This window comes from Phyllopteryx taeniolatus, chromosome 9 (assembly GCF_024500385.1).
Source record: "Phyllopteryx taeniolatus isolate TA_2022b chromosome 9, UOR_Ptae_1.2, whole genome shotgun sequence".
NCBI lineage: Eukaryota > Metazoa > Chordata > Actinopteri > Syngnathiformes > Syngnathidae > Phyllopteryx > Phyllopteryx taeniolatus.
Genome location: NC_084510.1, coordinates 23,558,782 through 23,577,090, shown reverse-complemented (window position 1 = coordinate 23,577,090; position 18,309 = coordinate 23,558,782). Strand labels below are relative to the sequence as shown.

The 18,309-nt window shown below is 41.2% G+C and overlaps 3 protein-coding genes across 4 annotated transcripts; all 3 read left to right on the top strand.

Annotated features, from left to right (window-relative positions):
• Window positions 1–1,267: 1,267 nt before the first annotated feature.
• Window positions 1,268–7,707, top strand: slc25a34 (solute carrier family 25 member 34). 2 transcript variants are annotated; one of them, XM_061786093.1, is made up of 6 exons: window positions 1,268–1,395; window positions 2,602–3,256; window positions 4,523–4,588; window positions 5,566–5,718; window positions 5,809–5,946; window positions 6,149–7,707. In XM_061786093.1, exons 2-6 carry the CDS (start codon window positions 2,837–2,839, stop codon window positions 6,335–6,337), a joined length of 966 nt encoding a protein of 321 aa, XP_061642077.1. In that variant the 5' UTR covers window positions 1,268–1,395; window positions 2,602–2,836; the 3' UTR covers window positions 6,338–7,707. The 2 variants fall into 2 exon arrangements, with proteins under 2 accessions (XP_061642077.1, XP_061642076.1); XM_061786092.1 differs by lacking the exon at window positions 1,268–1,395 and adding an exon at window positions 1,431–2,482.
• Window positions 7,708–8,016: 309 nt separating this feature from the next.
• Window positions 8,017–11,739, top strand: LOC133484035 (transmembrane protein 82-like). The gene is made up of 6 exons (XM_061786091.1): window positions 8,017–8,208; window positions 8,314–8,386; window positions 9,471–9,657; window positions 9,723–10,140; window positions 11,240–11,424; window positions 11,578–11,739. Exons 1-6 carry the CDS (start codon window positions 8,136–8,138, stop codon window positions 11,668–11,670), a joined length of 1,029 nt encoding a protein of 342 aa, XP_061642075.1. The 5' UTR covers window positions 8,017–8,135; the 3' UTR covers window positions 11,671–11,739.
• A 989-nt stretch (window positions 11,740–12,728) lies between these two features.
• Window positions 12,729–18,027, top strand: fblim1 (filamin binding LIM protein 1). Its single transcript, XM_061786349.1, has 8 exons — window positions 12,729–12,863; window positions 13,534–13,794; window positions 14,111–14,286; window positions 14,666–14,750; window positions 14,837–15,006; window positions 15,637–15,809; window positions 16,132–16,249; window positions 16,333–18,027. Exons 2-8 carry the CDS (start codon window positions 13,536–13,538, stop codon window positions 16,447–16,449), a joined length of 1,098 nt encoding a protein of 365 aa, XP_061642333.1. The 5' UTR covers window positions 12,729–12,863; window positions 13,534–13,535; the 3' UTR covers window positions 16,450–18,027.
• The last annotated feature ends 282 nt before the right edge of the window (window positions 18,028–18,309 follow it).

Below are 18,309 nucleotides of genomic sequence, written 5' to 3'. Positions count from 1 at the left end.
CACGGATCTCATCAGATTGTGCATGTAAACTGTTTTGGCGGTGCAGTAAAGCAGCAGTAAAGGATTGAAATTCACTTTCTAAGAAAGACAAAAAAAAAGCCACTGCTTTTGTCCATCCGTCCATGCATCCATTTTTAATAGCGCTTGTCTTGCTGGAGTGGGGTACACCCTGGACTGGTTGCAAACCACTGAATACAGTTCTATGAATTCATGTGTTCACCTCCGGCTCACAGTTCTAAGGTTTGGGGTTCAAATCTCTTGCATTCCTGTGTGGCGGCTGCATTTTGTACCTGTTACTGTGTGGGTTTTCTCTCGGTACCCCAGCTTCCTCCCACATTACAAAAACATGCATGCTATGTAAACTGAGGACTAAACTGGAATTGTTTGTCTATATATGCCATAGGCTGGCGACCAGTCCAGGGTGTACCTCCTCGCCTCTCGTCCCAAGTTAGCTGGGATAGGCCCCAGCTCACCCGTGACCTAAATGAGGATATAAAAAGGGATGGAAGTAACAATCTTTTTGAACCGCATCGCCGCAGTTTCCAACATCAAAAAGCTTCATTAACATATTCTATATCGTCGTTGAGTTATCATTTTTTTGATAGATTTTTTTGGTTTGTTTTAAGCCTTTTTACTGACTTCAAACAACAAAAGTTGCGACTCCTATACAACTTTATAACAGGGCCAACTTACCACAACGTGAAAGTTGCTTTTTGTCAATGACACAGTAGAATACAATTTATTGGTTTATAATTATACATCACATTCAACACAATTGAGGTTAGCATGTTGGTGGAGCCCTCGACAACCGGTTCAGTTTCTCTCATGGCCCATTAAAAATGTATTTTCCAAACCTTCTGTATACGCATCGATGGTCAGTGTAACCTTGTGAAAGTCTGTTCTCTAGTGGCTCCAGAAAATGACAACGCCATAACTATTACACGCTGTATTGTAGTACAGGTGCTGAACATAATACAGAATTGAGCTCCTTGATGGAGTCGTCGTTTACGTTTACACAATCGTATGTGAGGTTGACCTTGAGTCGACACCACTGTGCTACCCTCATTCACCCGAGACCCTCCACTCATTCCCCCTGGTCTGACCAACGGTAACCTTTTACCCACAGAGCTCCCAGTAGGGAGGCCGTGCGAGGCGCTACTTGGTGGCGATTCGCAGACTGGTGAGGTGGCAGAATGGGCCCTTGACTGGGCCCCGTGCCCATTGGCTGCGGCTTGGGCGGTGGGCGGAGTCATTGACAATGAGTGTGCTCCGGACACGTTTACATTGAGAGACGGGAAGAATGGAGCGTGATCCCTAAACACTCACCCGAATCAGACAGAAGTTAGCATTGTTTTTTTTTGGTTTTTTTTTTGGCGGACAGGGGCACTTCATCATGTGAGTGTCATTAATTCATCCGTTTGTTTGCTAGTTTCAATTCACTTTGACCACATTATCACTGTTGTCTGTTTACTGTTAGTGTAACTTCATGCTTTAATGCACGGACTCATGAAAAATTATTTCCAAGGGGATCAACATGCATGCAATGCAAGGCATAAGGTTAAAGTTTCCACTTCAAGAATGATATCTTTCTCTATAATATTACACACTGAAGCGTTGAATCATTTAAAAGCCCTTTGTTTTGCTAATTTGGATGACTTTGACCACATCAGCACTATTGTCTATTTACTGGTGTCATTTAATGCTGAAATGAACTGATTTGTGAAAAAGTGTTTACAAGGTGTTGAACATGCATGCAACTAAAGCTTGGATTTCTACTTTAGCCATGACAACATCTTTCCGTGTAATATGCAGGGTTGAATCATTTAATCCACAGGTGTCATATTCAGACTCCGAAAACTTTATTTAAACTCAGGGGCCCAGATCCGGCCATTGTTTTATGTATCGTACCAAAACAAATCATGTGTCTCTACTCCATGTGTCTTGGGGGGAAAAAAAATGTCCCAAAATAGCAAATTGTCTTCATTTTTAATAGTATTGATATAGTGCAAGCATTTTTTGTGACCCAATTGAACAATAGTTGAACAAACTTTTTTTTAAAATGTTCATTGACTTTTGATTTTAAAAGTAGTTATGGATCCGTCAATTTATTATGTGTATGTAATAATATGGCGGCACGGTAGCCGACTGGTTAGCACATCTGCCTCAAAGTTCTGAGGACCGGGGTTCAAATCCCAGCCCCGCCTGTATGGAGTTTGCATGTTCTCCTCGAGCCAGTGTGGGTTTTCTCCGGGCACTCCGGTTTCCTCCCACATCCCAAAAACATTCATGGTAGGTTGATTAAGGCCTCTAAATTGCCCGTAGGTGTGAATGTGTGCGCGAATGGTTGTTTGTTTATATGTGCCCTGCGATTGGCTGGCAACCAGTTCAAGGTGTACCCCGGCTCTTGCCCGAAGAAAGATGGGATAGGCTCCAGCACGCCCGCGACCCTAGTGAGGATAAGCTAAACGGAAGATGAATGAATGTAATTATATGATGAGACGATTATGCATTTCTATGGTTTCACAGTCATAACGGCCCTAACCATAACTACTATGTGGCCCGTGAGTTTGACATTAAAATCAATGCATTCTTTTGTTGCAGATGATGCCTTCCTTGATAGAAGAGAAGGAAGACATTAACACCGCAGAGTGTCATGTGACATGTCAGACATGCAAAAAAGGTTGATAACATTCCATTCTGGCTTCCATGTTGCGCTCAAGCTGCTTCCTGACGAAGACGGCTGTTGTTATCTCAAAGGGCAAAGTGTCACAGTCTCCTATGAGACACGACAAGTGAGCTGCAGATTTCTTAACAAAAGTTTGGTAGCCTTTCGCACATGATGGCGTCCACGGTGTCACCTGTACCCCGTGCCATTTTTGCCCCCTCTCCGCCCCCACTTCTGGACTTCGCTCTGGGTGCCTTGGCCTGCTGCGCGGCCTGTGTCTTCACCAACCCTTTAGAAGTGGTAAAGACCCGTCTGCAGCTTCAGGGAGAGCTGCGAGCGCGGGGCACCTACCAGAGGCACTACCGTGGGGTCTTGCAGGCCCTTTGGGTGGTGGGCCGTACAGACGGGCTCCGGGGTCTTCAGAAGGGGCTCTCTGTCGGTTTGATCTACCAGGGGGTTATGAACGGCGTGAGGCTGGGCTCCTATTCTTACTGTGAAGCTCTGGGCATCACGTCTTACCACGGAGGAAGTGTCCTATCAGGGGCGGGGGCCGGGGCGCTTGGAGCATTCATTGCCTCTCCTGCTTATCTGGTAAGCTTAGAAACTTATTTGCGGTCCCCCCTGAACAGATACTGTACAAGATGTTGGCCACTCTGGCACTGTGCTGCTGTGTGTTGAAATGTAACCCCAATAGGTAACCGAATCCCAACGTGATGAGATTACATACAGACACAACAACAGCAACAAGTTAATTAACACCCAAAGGTCAGGCCAAGCAAAATATATAAAAGAAAAAGTGTATTGGACAAATAACCGCATAGTCTTTAGAACAGGGGGGTATTCAGACATTTGGGGGCCCAAGGCAAACCCAGTCAAGGGTCCTCCACACCTGTACTGCAACTGTACTGCACTGACAAAACGTTTTATTTTTACCTCAACACAAGGTCTTCCGTGATAAAGTCATTAAAACTCTTCTGGTTGAATATTATCCAACAAATGAATAATCTCAAAGTTTTTACTGTAATTGACAAGAACAGCTATCAACATTTAATATAGTCATCACAACCGGATAAGTGTTTACCATTTCAAACCGAAGTGATAACCGATGGGCATAATAATGGAATAGTTGATTGCTCAGAACTTAAATACAAATAACACTGCTAAATTGTAATAATGGGAAATTTGTCCAGAATAACTAAATACATTTTCAGCAGAATTTGAAGTCCCATCATAATTAAAGATCGCTAATAATTTTGAAAAAGGTTAAAAACTAAAGAAGCATTGTTAAAATTTTGCAATCCCACCGTGCAGCTGTTTTTTTTAAAAATTTTTTTTAAGGAACACCAAAGACGAGTTCACCCACAATGCCTTTGAATGTCCTACATCTATTTTTGTCCAGCAACTTCAAGGCAACACGAATCAAATTTTGTGTTTCTAAATAACTTTGCTATCTTAATAAAATAACTAAATGTTCCCTTATACACACAAAAACAAATAAGCATCCTCTAACTTTTAAAGATTTGTGTAAAATACGAATGAAGTATATAACGTTTGTTAATATGGTCATTTTGACCATGCTTTAGAAATTCAGCAATTTGATCAGACATACACTATTTTGGGAATGTAGAGAAGTAATTAGAGGCAGTTAATTCTAAGAAGTCATTAATTTTATGTGCTCAGTACAACCAGAAACAACTACCAAAACATTTGACCACAGCTATCTCCCTCCCTAACCTATCTAGAACTTGCAAGCTAGATAGGTAGGTTTGATATTCACATTAATTTGCAATATGGTGATGCAATCCTAATCTGAATCTATGTATAAACGTGAATAAAGGCTGATATTCGTATCCGTAGGTGAAGACACATCTGCAGGCTCAAACAGTAGAAGCAATAGCCGTGGGCCATCAGCATAACCATGTGGTATGACCGATACACTCAACACATTTCCAATTTCAATGTGTCTGAATGTGTACAAGAAAATCCTGCCAAGTGACAACACTACAATACATGATTACGGTGATTATATACAGTAGCGCCTTCAGATACGAATGACTTTTTTTGCTATAACTTGCGAGCAAACATTCTTGAGATACGAACAATGTATGGTGACAGTGAACTCAACTCACTTTTCATAACAAAAAGCAGTTTGGCAGATAGAGAACAATTCTACAGAAAATATGCTTCAAGCTGTTTATAACCATTGACAGTTGGACTTTACTGTAAAACTAAACAAAAAGAAAGAGAATTACAAGTTGTATATTTAATGTCAACATGGATATTTGAATTCAACAGCCGTCAATGGCAGTGAATGAGTTACATCAATCACATACTGTAACTTTGCCTTAACGTCTGCTAGCTTACTGCTAACACATCATGGGAAATGCCATAAACAGGCTAATTAATAGCATCTACTTGGCGGTGTCACAACACTTTAAGCAATGAATATTTCACCACAAACGGTGCTGCAACACATGTGGACAGAGAGTATATTCTTTGTCCTCTGTGAAAAATGGCTAATATTACTACAGCTTACTGAATCACTTACGGTACTGTCTTAAAGTCTTCTTTCTTTGTAGCTGAATGACTGTATTATACTGCCCCAGGTGGCCAAGTCACACACACTAGAAGGAGCTGTAATGCATTAAGCATGATGCACAAACTGTTTAATTCTTTACATTCTATTCAATTATGATATCACTACAGTACATGTTTTTATAGAGTGCTATAGTTTCCTTATTTAAAAAAAGAGTGGATTAATGGCATTTATATGAATTTCATTGGGGAACAATGATTTGAGATGTGTGAATGGTGTGAATGTGTGAACGGCAATCGCTCTATAATATTCTGGTATGTTCTTTTCTATCACCCATTGTGTGACTTTTTCTTTACATTTCCAGGGAGTGTCTGATGCCTTTGTTACCATCTATAGAAAAGAGGGATTCATTGGACTCTGGAGGGGTGTGAATGGGGCCGTGCCTCGCGTCATGGTTGGTTCAGCTACTCAACTGGCAATCTTCACCTCGGCCAAGGAGTGGGTGTTACATTCCCAGGTACACTAGTTGCCGCTATAAACACCTGCCATTTTCGGACGCACGTGATTGAGCAGCTGCCGCAAAACCTTTCCCGTTTTGTCCTCGCAGTGTTTTAGTCCCGGAGCCAACTGGGTTGTGGCTTTGATAGCGGCCAGCATCAGCGGAGTTGCTGTGGCGATCACCATGACACCCTTTGATGTCATCAGTACGCGGCTCTACAACCAGCCGGTGGATGAGTTTCACAGGGTGAGTTCAAGGTTTAACATCGACAGTGGAACCTCTGAATTTGAATAAGAGCCAAATTCATTCTTCAATGCTGGTGTACCTCGGATTTCTACAGAACTATTTTCCCATTGAAAATTCACCCCAGGCTCAAATTGTCACCATCATTAAACCTACCAAAAGCTGTGATTGTTCCCCCCCCCCCCCCTCCTAATGTTCCTCTTAGGGACGTCTCTACAACGGTTTTTCGGACTGTATGCTGAAGGTCTGTCGAGCTGAAGGCCTGCTCGGTCTGTACAAAGGCATGGGCCCAGTGTTTCTGCGCTTGGCTCCACACACAGTCCTCAGCATGCTCTTCTGGGATCTGATGAGGCAACACGCTGTGAAAAACAGGCAGACCCACGGGCAGGGCTGAATCCACCCAAGTACACGCGCCAAGCATTGCAACATTGTCTAGACACTGAACTTGTAACTCAGAACAACTGTCCAAGGAAGGAAGGATTAACAAAGAACTGCTTGACCAACAATGAACTGTCAAACGCTTGAAGTGTTTTGTGGCCACTCTGAATGTTAATAAGTGAATAGTAACACAGTTACAGCAATCCCCAAGTTCTTCATATCCTGGCCAAATTTTGTCTTTACGTGTTTTTAAAATTTGTTGAATGGGTATCTTTCAGCTAGAAATGACACAAAGTATCAAATGACTTAAAGACCTTGTAGAGTGAGTTCAGAGATTTGTTTCTGAATAATTACACGCTTGAAGATCATTTTTGAAAATGTGCAAAGACTGAGAACTAGGATTCACTTGTGGAGATGTACTGTTAAACTGCTTTTGTCAACATTTCAGATTTCCTGATTTCCCTTTCCTGATATCCCTTCCGATACTCCACTGGCGCGGCTCTTTCAGAGTGCCTCGTCGTCTGTGAGTGTGCGCATGTCACACAGAATGAGGAACGAGCGAGGCGTGGGAAAAAAAAAAAGTCCAACTAAGTCCAGCGTGTGGACAGGGGCTTTTACGCTGGTGTGGCAGCTTTAGAGCGCCTTGTTGTTGTGGTGTGGGAAAGCCCTGTGATGACCTGGTGAGATATATTCCAGCCACTGGAGGCTTGAAGAGACTCAAACTTGTAGTTACATGTAAGCTTAAGAAAGATGCCTAGCAGCTCGATGAAGTAGCATCCATTTTTCCAGGTCGTAGAAAAATGGTATTTGATTGACAGTTGAGCAGGGCATGGTTTCAGCACATTCAGCAGTCACGCCCACAGCGTTTGAGAGAGGTGACAACGGCTTGGTTTTTCACAATTTTTAAGCCTCATTTTATATACTTGGTGATTTGTATAAAACTTAAAAAATTGGGAGGGTTGTGAACAAAAACTCTTTTGTGTGGTGTGTCACATTTACAAGACAATTATTTTGACTTTAAAGAAGTTGCGTGAATAGATATTGATGCAAATATATACATTTGAATTAATTTTGATAATTCACATGCATAATTTTTTAGGAAACAATGGTTTTCGAAAGGATCTTGACAATCTCTGCATAATTATAATCCAATCTAACCTCAAATCTAATATAATTATAATCAACTATATTGTACATGATAGAGTATGGAATTATTTTGGATATAGAATGTATTGTCAAAGTGTAAGAGATTCACTTTAACTCAAAATGTGTCCAGATTTTAAATAGATTTGGCCTCAAATACATTTGATTCCGAAAGCACATAAATATAAAGGTCTGTACTGTGAATAAAAACATTCTGTATTACCTGACATTTTATGTGTGCTACACCAAGTTGCCATGTACTTTGATGATCTTTTCAACTGATATCTTGTGGACGCGAAATAGATCCATTACATTTATCGCTCAAATCATGTTTCATTGTTGAACTATTTGATCCACACACAATTCCAGATTCCAGATTATTTTACATGACACAGTTTGAGTCTGTTTGACTGCTATTGGTATTCAAAGTTTCTATTTGAGGGGATTTTCAGCCTCTTTCATCAAGCGGTGATTGCATTGACAATCACAGTTAAATCACTTTTGACCTTTGGAACTCGGTGTCAGTGGCGTTCACAAAGATCAGCAGCCACCAGGGAGATCGACTTAATCGTTAGCCAGAGGCTTGGCTTACAGGAACCCACCATAAACAGGCGTGGGGTTGTCAGACTAATGTTGTTGTTGCAGTGATAATACACAAGGAAAACACAAAAATGTTTTTCCCCTTCTCTTGGATCCCGGAGATCCTTCCTATTGATTCCAATCCAATTGACTGCTTTTTTCAAGGTGAGTTGATACAAGGGTAAACTTGTGGGTAAACTGTGACACTCAGTTTATTTATTCAAAATGTATTTCAATACTTGTTGGTGTGTGTGTGTGTGTTCTTTAAAGGTGTTATAGCTGCATGTGGAATATCAGTGCTGTGCAGCCTTATGAGAGTGTACTATTTCACTCAAATGTGCTGGTGAGGTTTTTACAATACAAAATGTCCACTACTGTACATCAGGAGTGTCCAAACTATTGCCCAAGGGGCCCTTTGCTGCCCACTCTCTATATTTTGGAAATATCTCAAACCAAGAACTGACACGGCGCCTGTCATTGCCTGCGCTGTACTACTTACTTTCTACACTGGGTGGCAAGGCAGGAGAAGAGAAGAAGAAAAAGGTTTTCATGCTCATCTCTCACTTCCTTGTTTTCCACCAATCGCACATCATTCGGTAAGACGCATCCCAGAATCGTGATTGGTTTGCCCCACTTTTTTGCTGTGTGTCAAAGTCAGTTTAGTCCAGATTGCTCTCATTTTGTTTTGAATGTGGATATGTGATTCTGCTGTTGCTCACTACATGGGCGGATCTATTCTAGTTGGATACATACATTCATTCACTTTACACTGACTTCTTTCGTTTCAGGTATCATTCAAACAGACGTGAGCCCTTCAGTATTTGGCAGCTTAGGCTTTGCAGTTGCAGTAAGCGTCCCCTCGCCCATGGCTCGCCAACTGACTTTGCAACAACATCACAAGCTTTTTCTCTCCCTGATTGCAGGTCAGCACCAGTTTTCGAAGCTTCATGGTGTAAATTGTACGAAACGTTGGAGCAGATTGACGTCAAATAAAGCTTCTTAAACTGGTGCTGATTTGCAGTCGGGGACAGAAAAACCTCTTGCCAGGTGGCAAATTTCCAATGCTGCTCCAATGTCAATTGGTGAGCTACTGCATGGGCATATGCTTACAAAAACCACAAGGCCTAAGCTGTCAAATGCTGATGCCTTCACATCTGCCTGAATGATACCTGAAATGAAATAGAACAGCAAGTGTGTACTTTTGAGACACATTTAGGAAACAATATATATATATATATATATATATATGTGCATTGCATACCTACATTAATGGATTGGTTTTAGTGTGTTAAATAAATGAAAAGAGTAAGAATATCAAAGCGGCCCTTGCATCCTTATTTGCGGCCCTTGGAGGAAAAAGTCTGGACACCCCTGCTGTACAGTGTCAGAAGCAGCAAAGTTATATTCTTCCACGTCTGTCTGAGCAGTGATTCTGAAACAGAGAGCAAGGAGAAGACAGAGTCATCAAGAAGCCCGCTCACATCGAATTGGAGATTGTTCGTCCACTTCTGGGCCTTGACCGGCCTCCTGTCTTTGATTGGCCCGCGGGTTTCTTCTCTCATAGTTCTGGAATTTTCCCTGCGAGCCATCTCTGCCTGGGTGTCAGCACGACTGGTGAGTCTAGACAGCACAGCCCATATGCAGTTGCACCTTTTATAATGTCCTTTTTCTTTTAAAAGGATGCTGGCAGCAAAGGCCTAGGACTGATCCTCATCCAGAGCCATTTTTCCCTGGGTTGCAGCATCACCTGCTCTCTGTACTTTCTGCATCAGGGAGCGCCGCACAGCTCCCTAAGCTTGTTCCTGGCCGCGGCCTTCAGTTGGGCGCTGGCAGGCTGTTGTAACTCGCTGTGGAGTCACGTGGCCCGACTCTACCCACTGCACAGTACAGAGCGCTACTGTGGGAGGTGCATCACCCTCCTGTCCTCAGGACACACCCTGCTGGCCTTTCTGCAGAGAATTGTTGTCTTGGTCTTTGCGGTGGCAGTGGTGTCCTCCTTCGTCACAGTTTATGAACACTTCCTGTCCCAGAAGGAGGCGCTCAAGTTTTGGACTCCCCTCACACTCTGTTACACAATGCTGGTGGTCTATAATCAAGGTGAGGATTAGTAAGAGGGGTTCTGCTCTTTTAGAACAACGTTCTGAAACGTTTTCGGCTCCACGGACCACATAAAGGGTAGAGATTTTTGTATGGACAACCTGACAAATTCAACAAAACGACCATATGCACTTCTAAAGGCCATAGGAATTATTAGCATTTTTGAACATTTTAACCTAATTATTTATGACCTGTTTAATAGAAAGCATCTATTTTTTTATACTGCTTAGCCTGCTCAGGGTCAAAGGTGAGCTGGAGCCTGTCAGCTGACTTCGGACAAAAGACGGACTGCTTCCTTGACTGGTTGCCAGTCAGCTGCAGGGCACATAAAGAGACAGACAACACTTCACTCTAACATTTACACTGTCACTGAGTGGAAACTGAACCCACCCTGCCTGAACCAAAGTCATGCGTGTGTACCACTAAACCACCAGTTACTCAAGCAAATTCAATTAAAATTGAATTCAATATTTATCTTTTTTGAAACCTGTCAGCTGACACAGAATGGAGAATCTTTATACTTCGAGGCAGTGCAACTGGAGTGTGCTGAGAGTGGCTATGTAATATCTAATATCTATCAATGAAATATTTAGCCATTGTCGCTAACGGCATCCAGTAGCAACATGGCTGCGAGGAGAGGAACGATTTGGTCAATAAATAACCCATATTTAGAGACTTTTCCGGACGACAATGTTTCTACAAAGCGACTCGTGAATTTAATTCCAGTGAAGAAACGGACAACATGTGCAGGATCATTTTCACATTGTGTTCCATATGACAAGAAATGAGCTTGGTGGAAGGCAGTCAAGGAGTTAATTGCGCTGAACATTGCATTGCAAAGACATGGGGCCCATTTGTATGATACAAAAGCAGCGATTTATTGACACTTTGGAAACTCTTAACCTGTGGTGTGTGCTTCCAAACTGCAGATATTTACTGTACATATATACAGTATGTCTAGATGACAAAAGCATTACAGAGCTAGAAAAGTTTATTGCAAAATATGTTGCGGCTGGCAGACCCCCAGAAGTCCCCGTACCCCAGTTTGAGACCCACTGTTTTTGAAAATCTAAATTCATGTTTCTTTTGATTCGCACAGAGGATCAGCGACGTCAGATGGGCGCAGAGCCCCTGTTGCACACCGTCGCGCTGCGCCTGGGGGCCCTGCTGGTGCTGATGCTGACGGTGGGTTATTGGTCTGACGTGCTCCACGTCCTCGTCACGTTCCTTGGAGAAGCCGTCTGTCTCCTGTTCACCAAAGACCTGCTGCAGCTCGTTTTAAAGGTCTGCGCGAAGAAGCTCCAATGTGTATGCTACGATCGTGGCAATCTATTGTATTCATCCCTAAATCAGATTGATTGTTCATTTTCCCCCACTGCGTTCAAGGAAATGTAGCCAAATGCATATCCCTGATATGGGCACATCTCTCTTTTATAGGAAGAAGAGGACACCAACATGCCCAAATATGGGCCAAACTCCAGTTACAGACAAAGGGAACGTACGAGTAACGCACGATCAAAAAGCAGCTGATAATGAACGTCTACCTGCAAAACAACTCATCATGTTGAATCTAAATTAAAAGGCTTTGTTAAAACATTATTAAGGTTTTCTGATTTCTAATGTGATTAGTTTTTGTGAGAAAAAGTAAGCTTCCTTTTGGTACTGCTGGTATTTGTGGGTCAGTTCATTGGTATTCAAAACATCCATCCATCCATTTATATCCTTATTAAGGTCACGGGTGAGCCCAGTTGAGATTGTGTTCAAAAAATGGTCGCCGCCAATCGAAGTGCACATATAGACAACCGTTCACATTCATTGTTTTTAAAAAAAAATAATTTTAACATATAAATTGATAACATCTTGATTAAAGCTTTGTTATGCAAACTTTTGGGGTATTCCCCTTTATCAACCCCGTTACCCTTTGAACTATGAAACATGAACATTGTCTAAATTAAAAAAAATGGAATGTTCCAAATGAAACAAACGACATGTTCTTCTCTGGATGTGCATGAAACGCAAATGGACACATGCTGACACCATGTCAAATTGAAAGTATGATGAAAGGAAAGGCAGTATACAGTGAGTAATGCAGGGAAATAATACAAAGTTACTGGAAAAGCCCTGAGGAGCGTCCAAAAAGATAACGTTAGGATGCGACCATGTGTCTCTACGGTGAAAACGTTATCTTATATTTTATGACACTAGCGATCATAAAAAGTTGGACATGTTTATTGCACAAGCATGGCTTGATTTTCTTTGTAAAGTATAACCAAATATTATGGCTCAGATATTGAACTTACTTGTTAAAGGCCGTTAAATAAAGGCTGCTGCTACATAAATTCAACGTGCGATTCTACAGGTGATCAGTCCAAGGTGTACCCCGCCTCTCGCCCAGTTAACTGGGATCGGCTCCAGCTTTCCCGTGACACTGAACGAGATAAGCAGTGGATGGACAAGTACGTCATATCTCCCCTAAGACTACCTTTTTACCTTTTACGGAAGTGATGTTGCCACCTAGGCAGAGAGGAGGAGGAGGGCGGGGGGGGGGGGGGTGGAAAATAATACAGGGTGGAGGTACACAAGGAGTGGCCTACTGTAGATATAATCACCCTCTTTGGCATAAAGTCCACCATCTGTGACAAGAATAATCGGGAAGGAAAGCGGTGCTTTTGAGACACAGACGAGGGAAGCAGTTCAGAAAACGACATTACTTCACCTCTCAGGTACTGAGCACATTTTTATTTATTTTTTTCCCCATATAAATCAATTAATGTGTGATTGAAATACTAATGGTAAAATGACATCCTTACTCGTGGCGGCTCTGCAATAGTCACTGGGGGTCGACTAGATCTCGACAGCAGTTAGCAATGATTGATCTTTCTTTCTGATATACTGTATATTAATCAAATCTAAAACAGAGCAGTGATTTCATTGCGAAAGTATACTGTAGTTGTCTCATAATCCTTATAGTGCTCTTTTCGGAGTAACTGAAAGCTCTCTGTGCAGGTTTTTCAATGTTACACGAGAGCGTGCAATGTTACACGAAATGTTATCGGTTTGATGATGTTGGATTGTTTGGGAATCTACAACTAATTCAAAATATAAGAGGGGCTCAACTTACCCGGCAACTCTGTGAAAACGGTGACGTGATGTACACGGCGGTTTTTCGTCTGGAATTAAATAATCGGGCCCAGAAACTACAATAGTCTCCTTTTGCGAGAGGCTGCTGTGCACCCCCATGAAGCATGTGAGCAGGAAAACTCCTGACATTTTAATTCATTACATGTGATTCAATGTTTCCATCTTTTTTTCCATAAAGACGTCTCACCTTCATTACATTTAGTTCTGGTTTCTTGGTTTGAACTTTGTGCTGACCATGAATTTTTTCCATAGCCATGGCCTCGGAAGATTCAAACAGGAAAGTGTCCTCTGTCTTCATCACCTTGGCAACGCCTCACCAAACGAAGCCCAAGCAATATGGTAGGGACGAAAACGGTTGGGTGCATATAGGGCCTTCCCAAAGGAGCTCAGGATTTCAAAGCTCTGCACCTCGAGAGCTTTCCCACAGGCCCCCGTGTTCTGAGAGCGGTGCATCAGTCCAGTCGGGACACGACATGGGAATGCTGTGGGAAAATGACAACAGGGATGTTGCAGGTATTTGTGACAAAATGTTTTCGTCAAATAGATCTACTCTTCAGATGCATGCCATCATGTCCCTTTTAGACTATATGTCATTTCCTTGAAACACTCCCATTCCATTGAGCATTTTGCTTCCAGGTTCTGGCCCTTTTTGACAAGTGTTATTTCTGTATTTCAATTATTTCATTCTATTTCTTTAATACACACTGAATTAGTCCCAGTCCTTGGCTGTAAATTAAAAATTCTACAAGTGTGCTGTTATTAAAAGGTGTCTAATCCAACTCCTGATTGATTAACTAATTGATTAAAACTATTCTCTTTTATCTTACAGGTTCAATAGCTGTACCTCCTCCTCTTCCTTCACCTTCTCCCCCTCTTCCTTCTCCACCTTCTCCTTCTGCGCTACATTCATATCCCCCGGATCCACTGCCCACACCACCACCTCCTGCCCAGAAACCTGTCTCACGCCCTTCGACCTCGCCCCGGTTGCTACATCCCAACAAAGAGGTAAAGTGACTAAAATTCCATGGCTCCGCTTTTTCACTTTCAGTATACGGACGTACATTAGTCATAAGGTATGCACTGACCCTAAAGCCTTTCAAATAGTATTACAGTAAACAGTACCGTTTCCTTTGCAAATGGAGAACATTCCATGACGTGTATAACTAGATTTGATAAGGAATTGCTTGTGCCAGCAATACAGTGGTGACGCGGCTGCAACAAAGTTGTCAGAAAGCACCTATTAAAAAAATAGAGCCAGCTCTCAACATGCTGCAGGGCAGTTCTACACCAGAAGAAGACATATATAGTTAAATCAGTAATAGAGTATATCTTAATAGAGTTTGCCGGTCTAATTTTTACATGAACTATGTGTTTTGCATTTAAGGTGGTAAAAAGAGCAGCATCTAGTGGGATGAATACAAATGAAAAGCCAAGTGGGATCCAGAAAGATAATCCCAGTGACAGCAGAGGTAACATTTTCCTGACCTATATTAACATCTCTCAGGTATTGATGATGCATGTAGTCTAACCGTTTGTTAATTTGCGTGCATTGCAGACTTGTGTGGTTTCTGTCAAAAGCCAATCCCTTTTTCTGAGCCAGCGTTAGCCGCTCTGAAAACGATTTACCATAAAAGCTGCTTCAGGTGCAGCAATTGTAGTAAGCTTCTGGCTGGAAAAAAGTTCTACCAGAAGGAAGAAGCCGCTGAATGTGAAGCGTGCTATGAGGTGAAGACAAATCTTTACATACATACAACCTGCAAGGTTATACACAATTTTTTTCCATGATAATAGTCCACTGCGGATTTGTTCACATTTTTTATCTCAAAATTTAAAACCTTAAAAAAAATGTGTAAGCTATGTTTCAGTAACAATTTTTACATTGTCACATACATTGGTGGTGCTGTGGGAGACGAGTGACCCGATTTAGAAATGTTTCAAGATACGAGTTGCGTTCGGACGATTTTTTTTTTTACTTTGAATTTTGCATGCTATATTTTTCAAGAAAATTCTGTGGGTTTCCAAATTTAGGGATGTTCAAATTTGGAGGTTCCAGGAAAACACTCTCTGACTCCATATAAGAGGTCACATTTCTCCGCTTTTGGAAACTTCACCACAAAAGTTCAAAAATTCATCTTTGCCTGTTTGAATGATGTTTGTAATACTTGTGATTGTATTCAATATATCCTAGCAAAACTCAGCCCTGAGGCTTCAATACAGCGAGAACACAAATGTCTTTTACTGCACTTTGCCTAAGAACCATTTCATGGGTGGGATGCCTGCGGGATTGTTAGAGATGTATTTTGAAGTGAAAAAAACCTAAGTATATATGACAAACCTTTCTCTTCCTTCATGCAGGAGAGTCTCGAACGTTGCTGGTCATGTGGTTATCTCATAAGAGGGCAACTCATTCGAGCACTCCAGCGAGTGTATCATCCTGCTTGTTTTACCTGCATAACATGTAAACAGCCACTTCAAAATTTCATCCTGGCAGATACAGGAGAGATCTACTGCTATCTGGACTACGGCAGGTATGACAATGAAAGCCAAAGACTGCAGTTTTGCGATACTTCAAGAATTTTTTGATTGCATGACTCATATTGAACTGAGCGGCCAGATAGTTTCAGCTGTTGCTGTCCATTGCCAGTTCCATTAGCACACATTTCCTCTGGCATCACCGATAGCCTTCTGTGGCGGCATCACACACACACACAAGCAAATCCACAGAAAAAGGAAACAACACTTCACTTTCACAAGATTTGCTGAAGTCTCACATTTTTTCCAGAACATTCGCCGTTTTTGGGCATTCGACTCTCCTTATGTAACCTTTTCTTTTGCTTTCTATCTACGAAGGAAGTTTGCTAAGAAGTGCAGTGCCTGCCACAAGCTAATTATGTCCAGTGAAGGCAGTTTTCCAACACGCATTGAAAGTGATGGCCGCAACTTCCATGAAGAGTGCTACAGATGTGAGGTACACTGGCATAATCAGACCACAAAGTGCATACAAACACACGTGCGTTACCAAGATGGAGTCATTTCAGTTTTTTCCTACAGGTTTGTCACTTCAAGTTCTCTCTCTCTCCGGAGAAAAAGGAACATGGTTGCTATTCTTTGTGCGATAAAAGGCTTTGCCTCGCCTGCTATCAAAAACATCAAGGGACGACTGGATAATAGCACTCGCGTTAATGTCTACCAACAAACCAAAATCACAGAAGTAATGGAAGGCGACATTGGCGCTCTACGTACAGGCAACATACATTTGGATATGATGATTTATATGTTTACTTAGTTTAGTACCCAGACTCTGTTAGCACATTTCAGGTAAATGTGGGAATTGTACAGTAACTAATGATTCAATCGTTTGCTAGTGATACCAATAATATCGCAATACGCCGATAATCAGGCAATAATTTAGATACTGGAAGATAAACATCATCACGATATTTATGCAACTGAAGAAGGGAAAAGGTTTTAGAAAAACATCATGTGTCATCTTGCACATCAAGCATACAAAAACATTCCAATATTATTTCATATACAGTGGTGCCTGTTGAGATGAATGATCCGACAGGGGTTTTTCAAGATAAATGAGGTTGTTCGGACAATTTTGTTGCTTTGTCTGTATGAACTCAACTCACTTCATAACAAGCAGCAGTTTGCCAGATAGCGACCAATTCTTCAAAAACAGACTTCAAGCTGTTTAATGCCACCCCAAGTTGAAGTTTGCTGTCAAAGTCCGCTTAGCTTAATGCTAACAAACACTGCAAAACGCCATAGACAGGCTAACGAAAAACATCATTGTTGCTGTGTTTTAGGCGATGAATATTTGAACACAAATGGTGGAACAACAGACAGGAGACAAAAAAAAACAAAACAACAATATTCACAGGCATATTTTCCTTATCTTTTGCACACACAAAAAACATAATATTATAGGGTGCTATTTTCCCTATTAAAAAATGCATTACAAATGTTGGGTGTGGAATGGATTAATGGGATTTCTATTTATTTAAATGGGGAAAAATAATTTGAGATACGAGTGTTTTAAGTTGTGATTGCGGTCACGGGACGAATTCAACTCGTATATCAAGGCACTACTCTATAAAGCTAATATGTCCAATTACCGTGTGTGTTTTTTTGTTTTTGTTTTTGTTTTTTTAAAGGAGCAAGAATTGTGTTTTATAAAAACACAATAACAGTAATAAAAAATATATAGTACCAAAAATATAAATCTATTTGTCTCGTAGTCATAACTGAATCTTCAGATATTTAGTAATGCTTAAAAAGGCAGTACGTAATTAATATGTAATAAAGTATGTGTATTCATTGGTTGTTTAATTACCCAGTCAGGAGAATACTGTGGCTTATATCCTATTGCAAGATGAAAATCAACATAAAGTACTTGGGAATCAGATAGCTATAATATTGATATTTGATAATTGTGTATACTGTAAGAGAAAAAATTATACATCACAATGTTTTAAAAGTTTATTTAAAAAAAAAAAATCATATAAATGTGATTTGCACCTCTCCCAAAAAGATGAATTTGTAGTACTGCATTGTGTATGATTCCAACTGTGCTTCTTCCTGACCATGAGTTAAACATACAAAATGATTTTACATTGTGAAATTGGAATTAGACAACAGGGGAATCATGTCAGAATGTGTGGTCTTGTTTTCCAAATGAGTTGTATCTACAATTTTTTTATAATCAACTTTGTATTAAAGACAATGTCATGGGTCAGTCAATGAGTCCTTTATGTTCTTTCAGCATGTGACAAATATTAAGTGCCCACAGCTGACACCCAATTCATACACAACATCAGCTATGCACTTTCATTTAGGCCTGTTGGGTTGAACTTTCATGCTAATCTACACAAAAAGACTGCAGCTGTTCTTTACAACCTCCCCCCATCACCACCACCACCACCACCCACACCCGCCGCCACCCAAAAGAAAATGCACGCATAACACGGTACTGTCGTAGTCTTGTAGAATGTTTAAATGTGGATCCACAAAAGATTTGAAAGT

What these genes read in the sequence shown, in the direction of transcription:
- LOC133484035 (XM_061786091.1), top strand. Translation starts at nt 8,136, where the DNA reads ATGTTTTTCCCCTTCTCTTGGATCCCGGAGATCCTTCCTATTGATTCC. An exon ending in AATTGACTGCTTTTTTCAAG is followed by an intron (nt 8,209 to 8,313) that starts GTGAGTTGATAC and finishes TGTTCTTTAAAG; the next exon opens with GTGTTATAGCTGCATGTGGA. An exon ending in TGCTGCAGCTCGTTTTAAAG is followed by an intron (nt 11,425 to 11,577) that starts GTCTGCGCGAAG and finishes TCTCTTTTATAG; the next exon opens with GAAGAAGAGGACACCAACAT.
- slc25a34 (XM_061786093.1), top strand. Translation starts at nt 2,837, where the DNA reads ATGATGGCGTCCACGGTGTCACCTGTACCCCGTGCCATTTTTGCCCCC. An exon ending in TTGCCTCTCCTGCTTATCTG is followed by an intron (nt 3,257 to 4,522) that starts GTAAGCTTAGAA and finishes TCGTATCCGTAG; the next exon opens with GTGAAGACACATCTGCAGGC. An exon ending in AGTGGGTGTTACATTCCCAG is followed by an intron (nt 5,719 to 5,808) that starts GTACACTAGTTG and finishes TTGTCCTCGCAG; the next exon opens with TGTTTTAGTCCCGGAGCCAA.
- fblim1 (XM_061786349.1), top strand. Translation starts at nt 13,536, where the DNA reads ATGGCCTCGGAAGATTCAAACAGGAAAGTGTCCTCTGTCTTCATCACC. An exon ending in TGCTACATCCCAACAAAGAG is followed by an intron (nt 14,287 to 14,665) that starts GTAAAGTGACTA and finishes TTTGCATTTAAG; the next exon opens with GTGGTAAAAAGAGCAGCATC. An exon ending in AATGTGAAGCGTGCTATGAG is followed by an intron (nt 15,007 to 15,636) that starts GTGAAGACAAAT and finishes TCCTTCATGCAG; the next exon opens with GAGAGTCTCGAACGTTGCTG.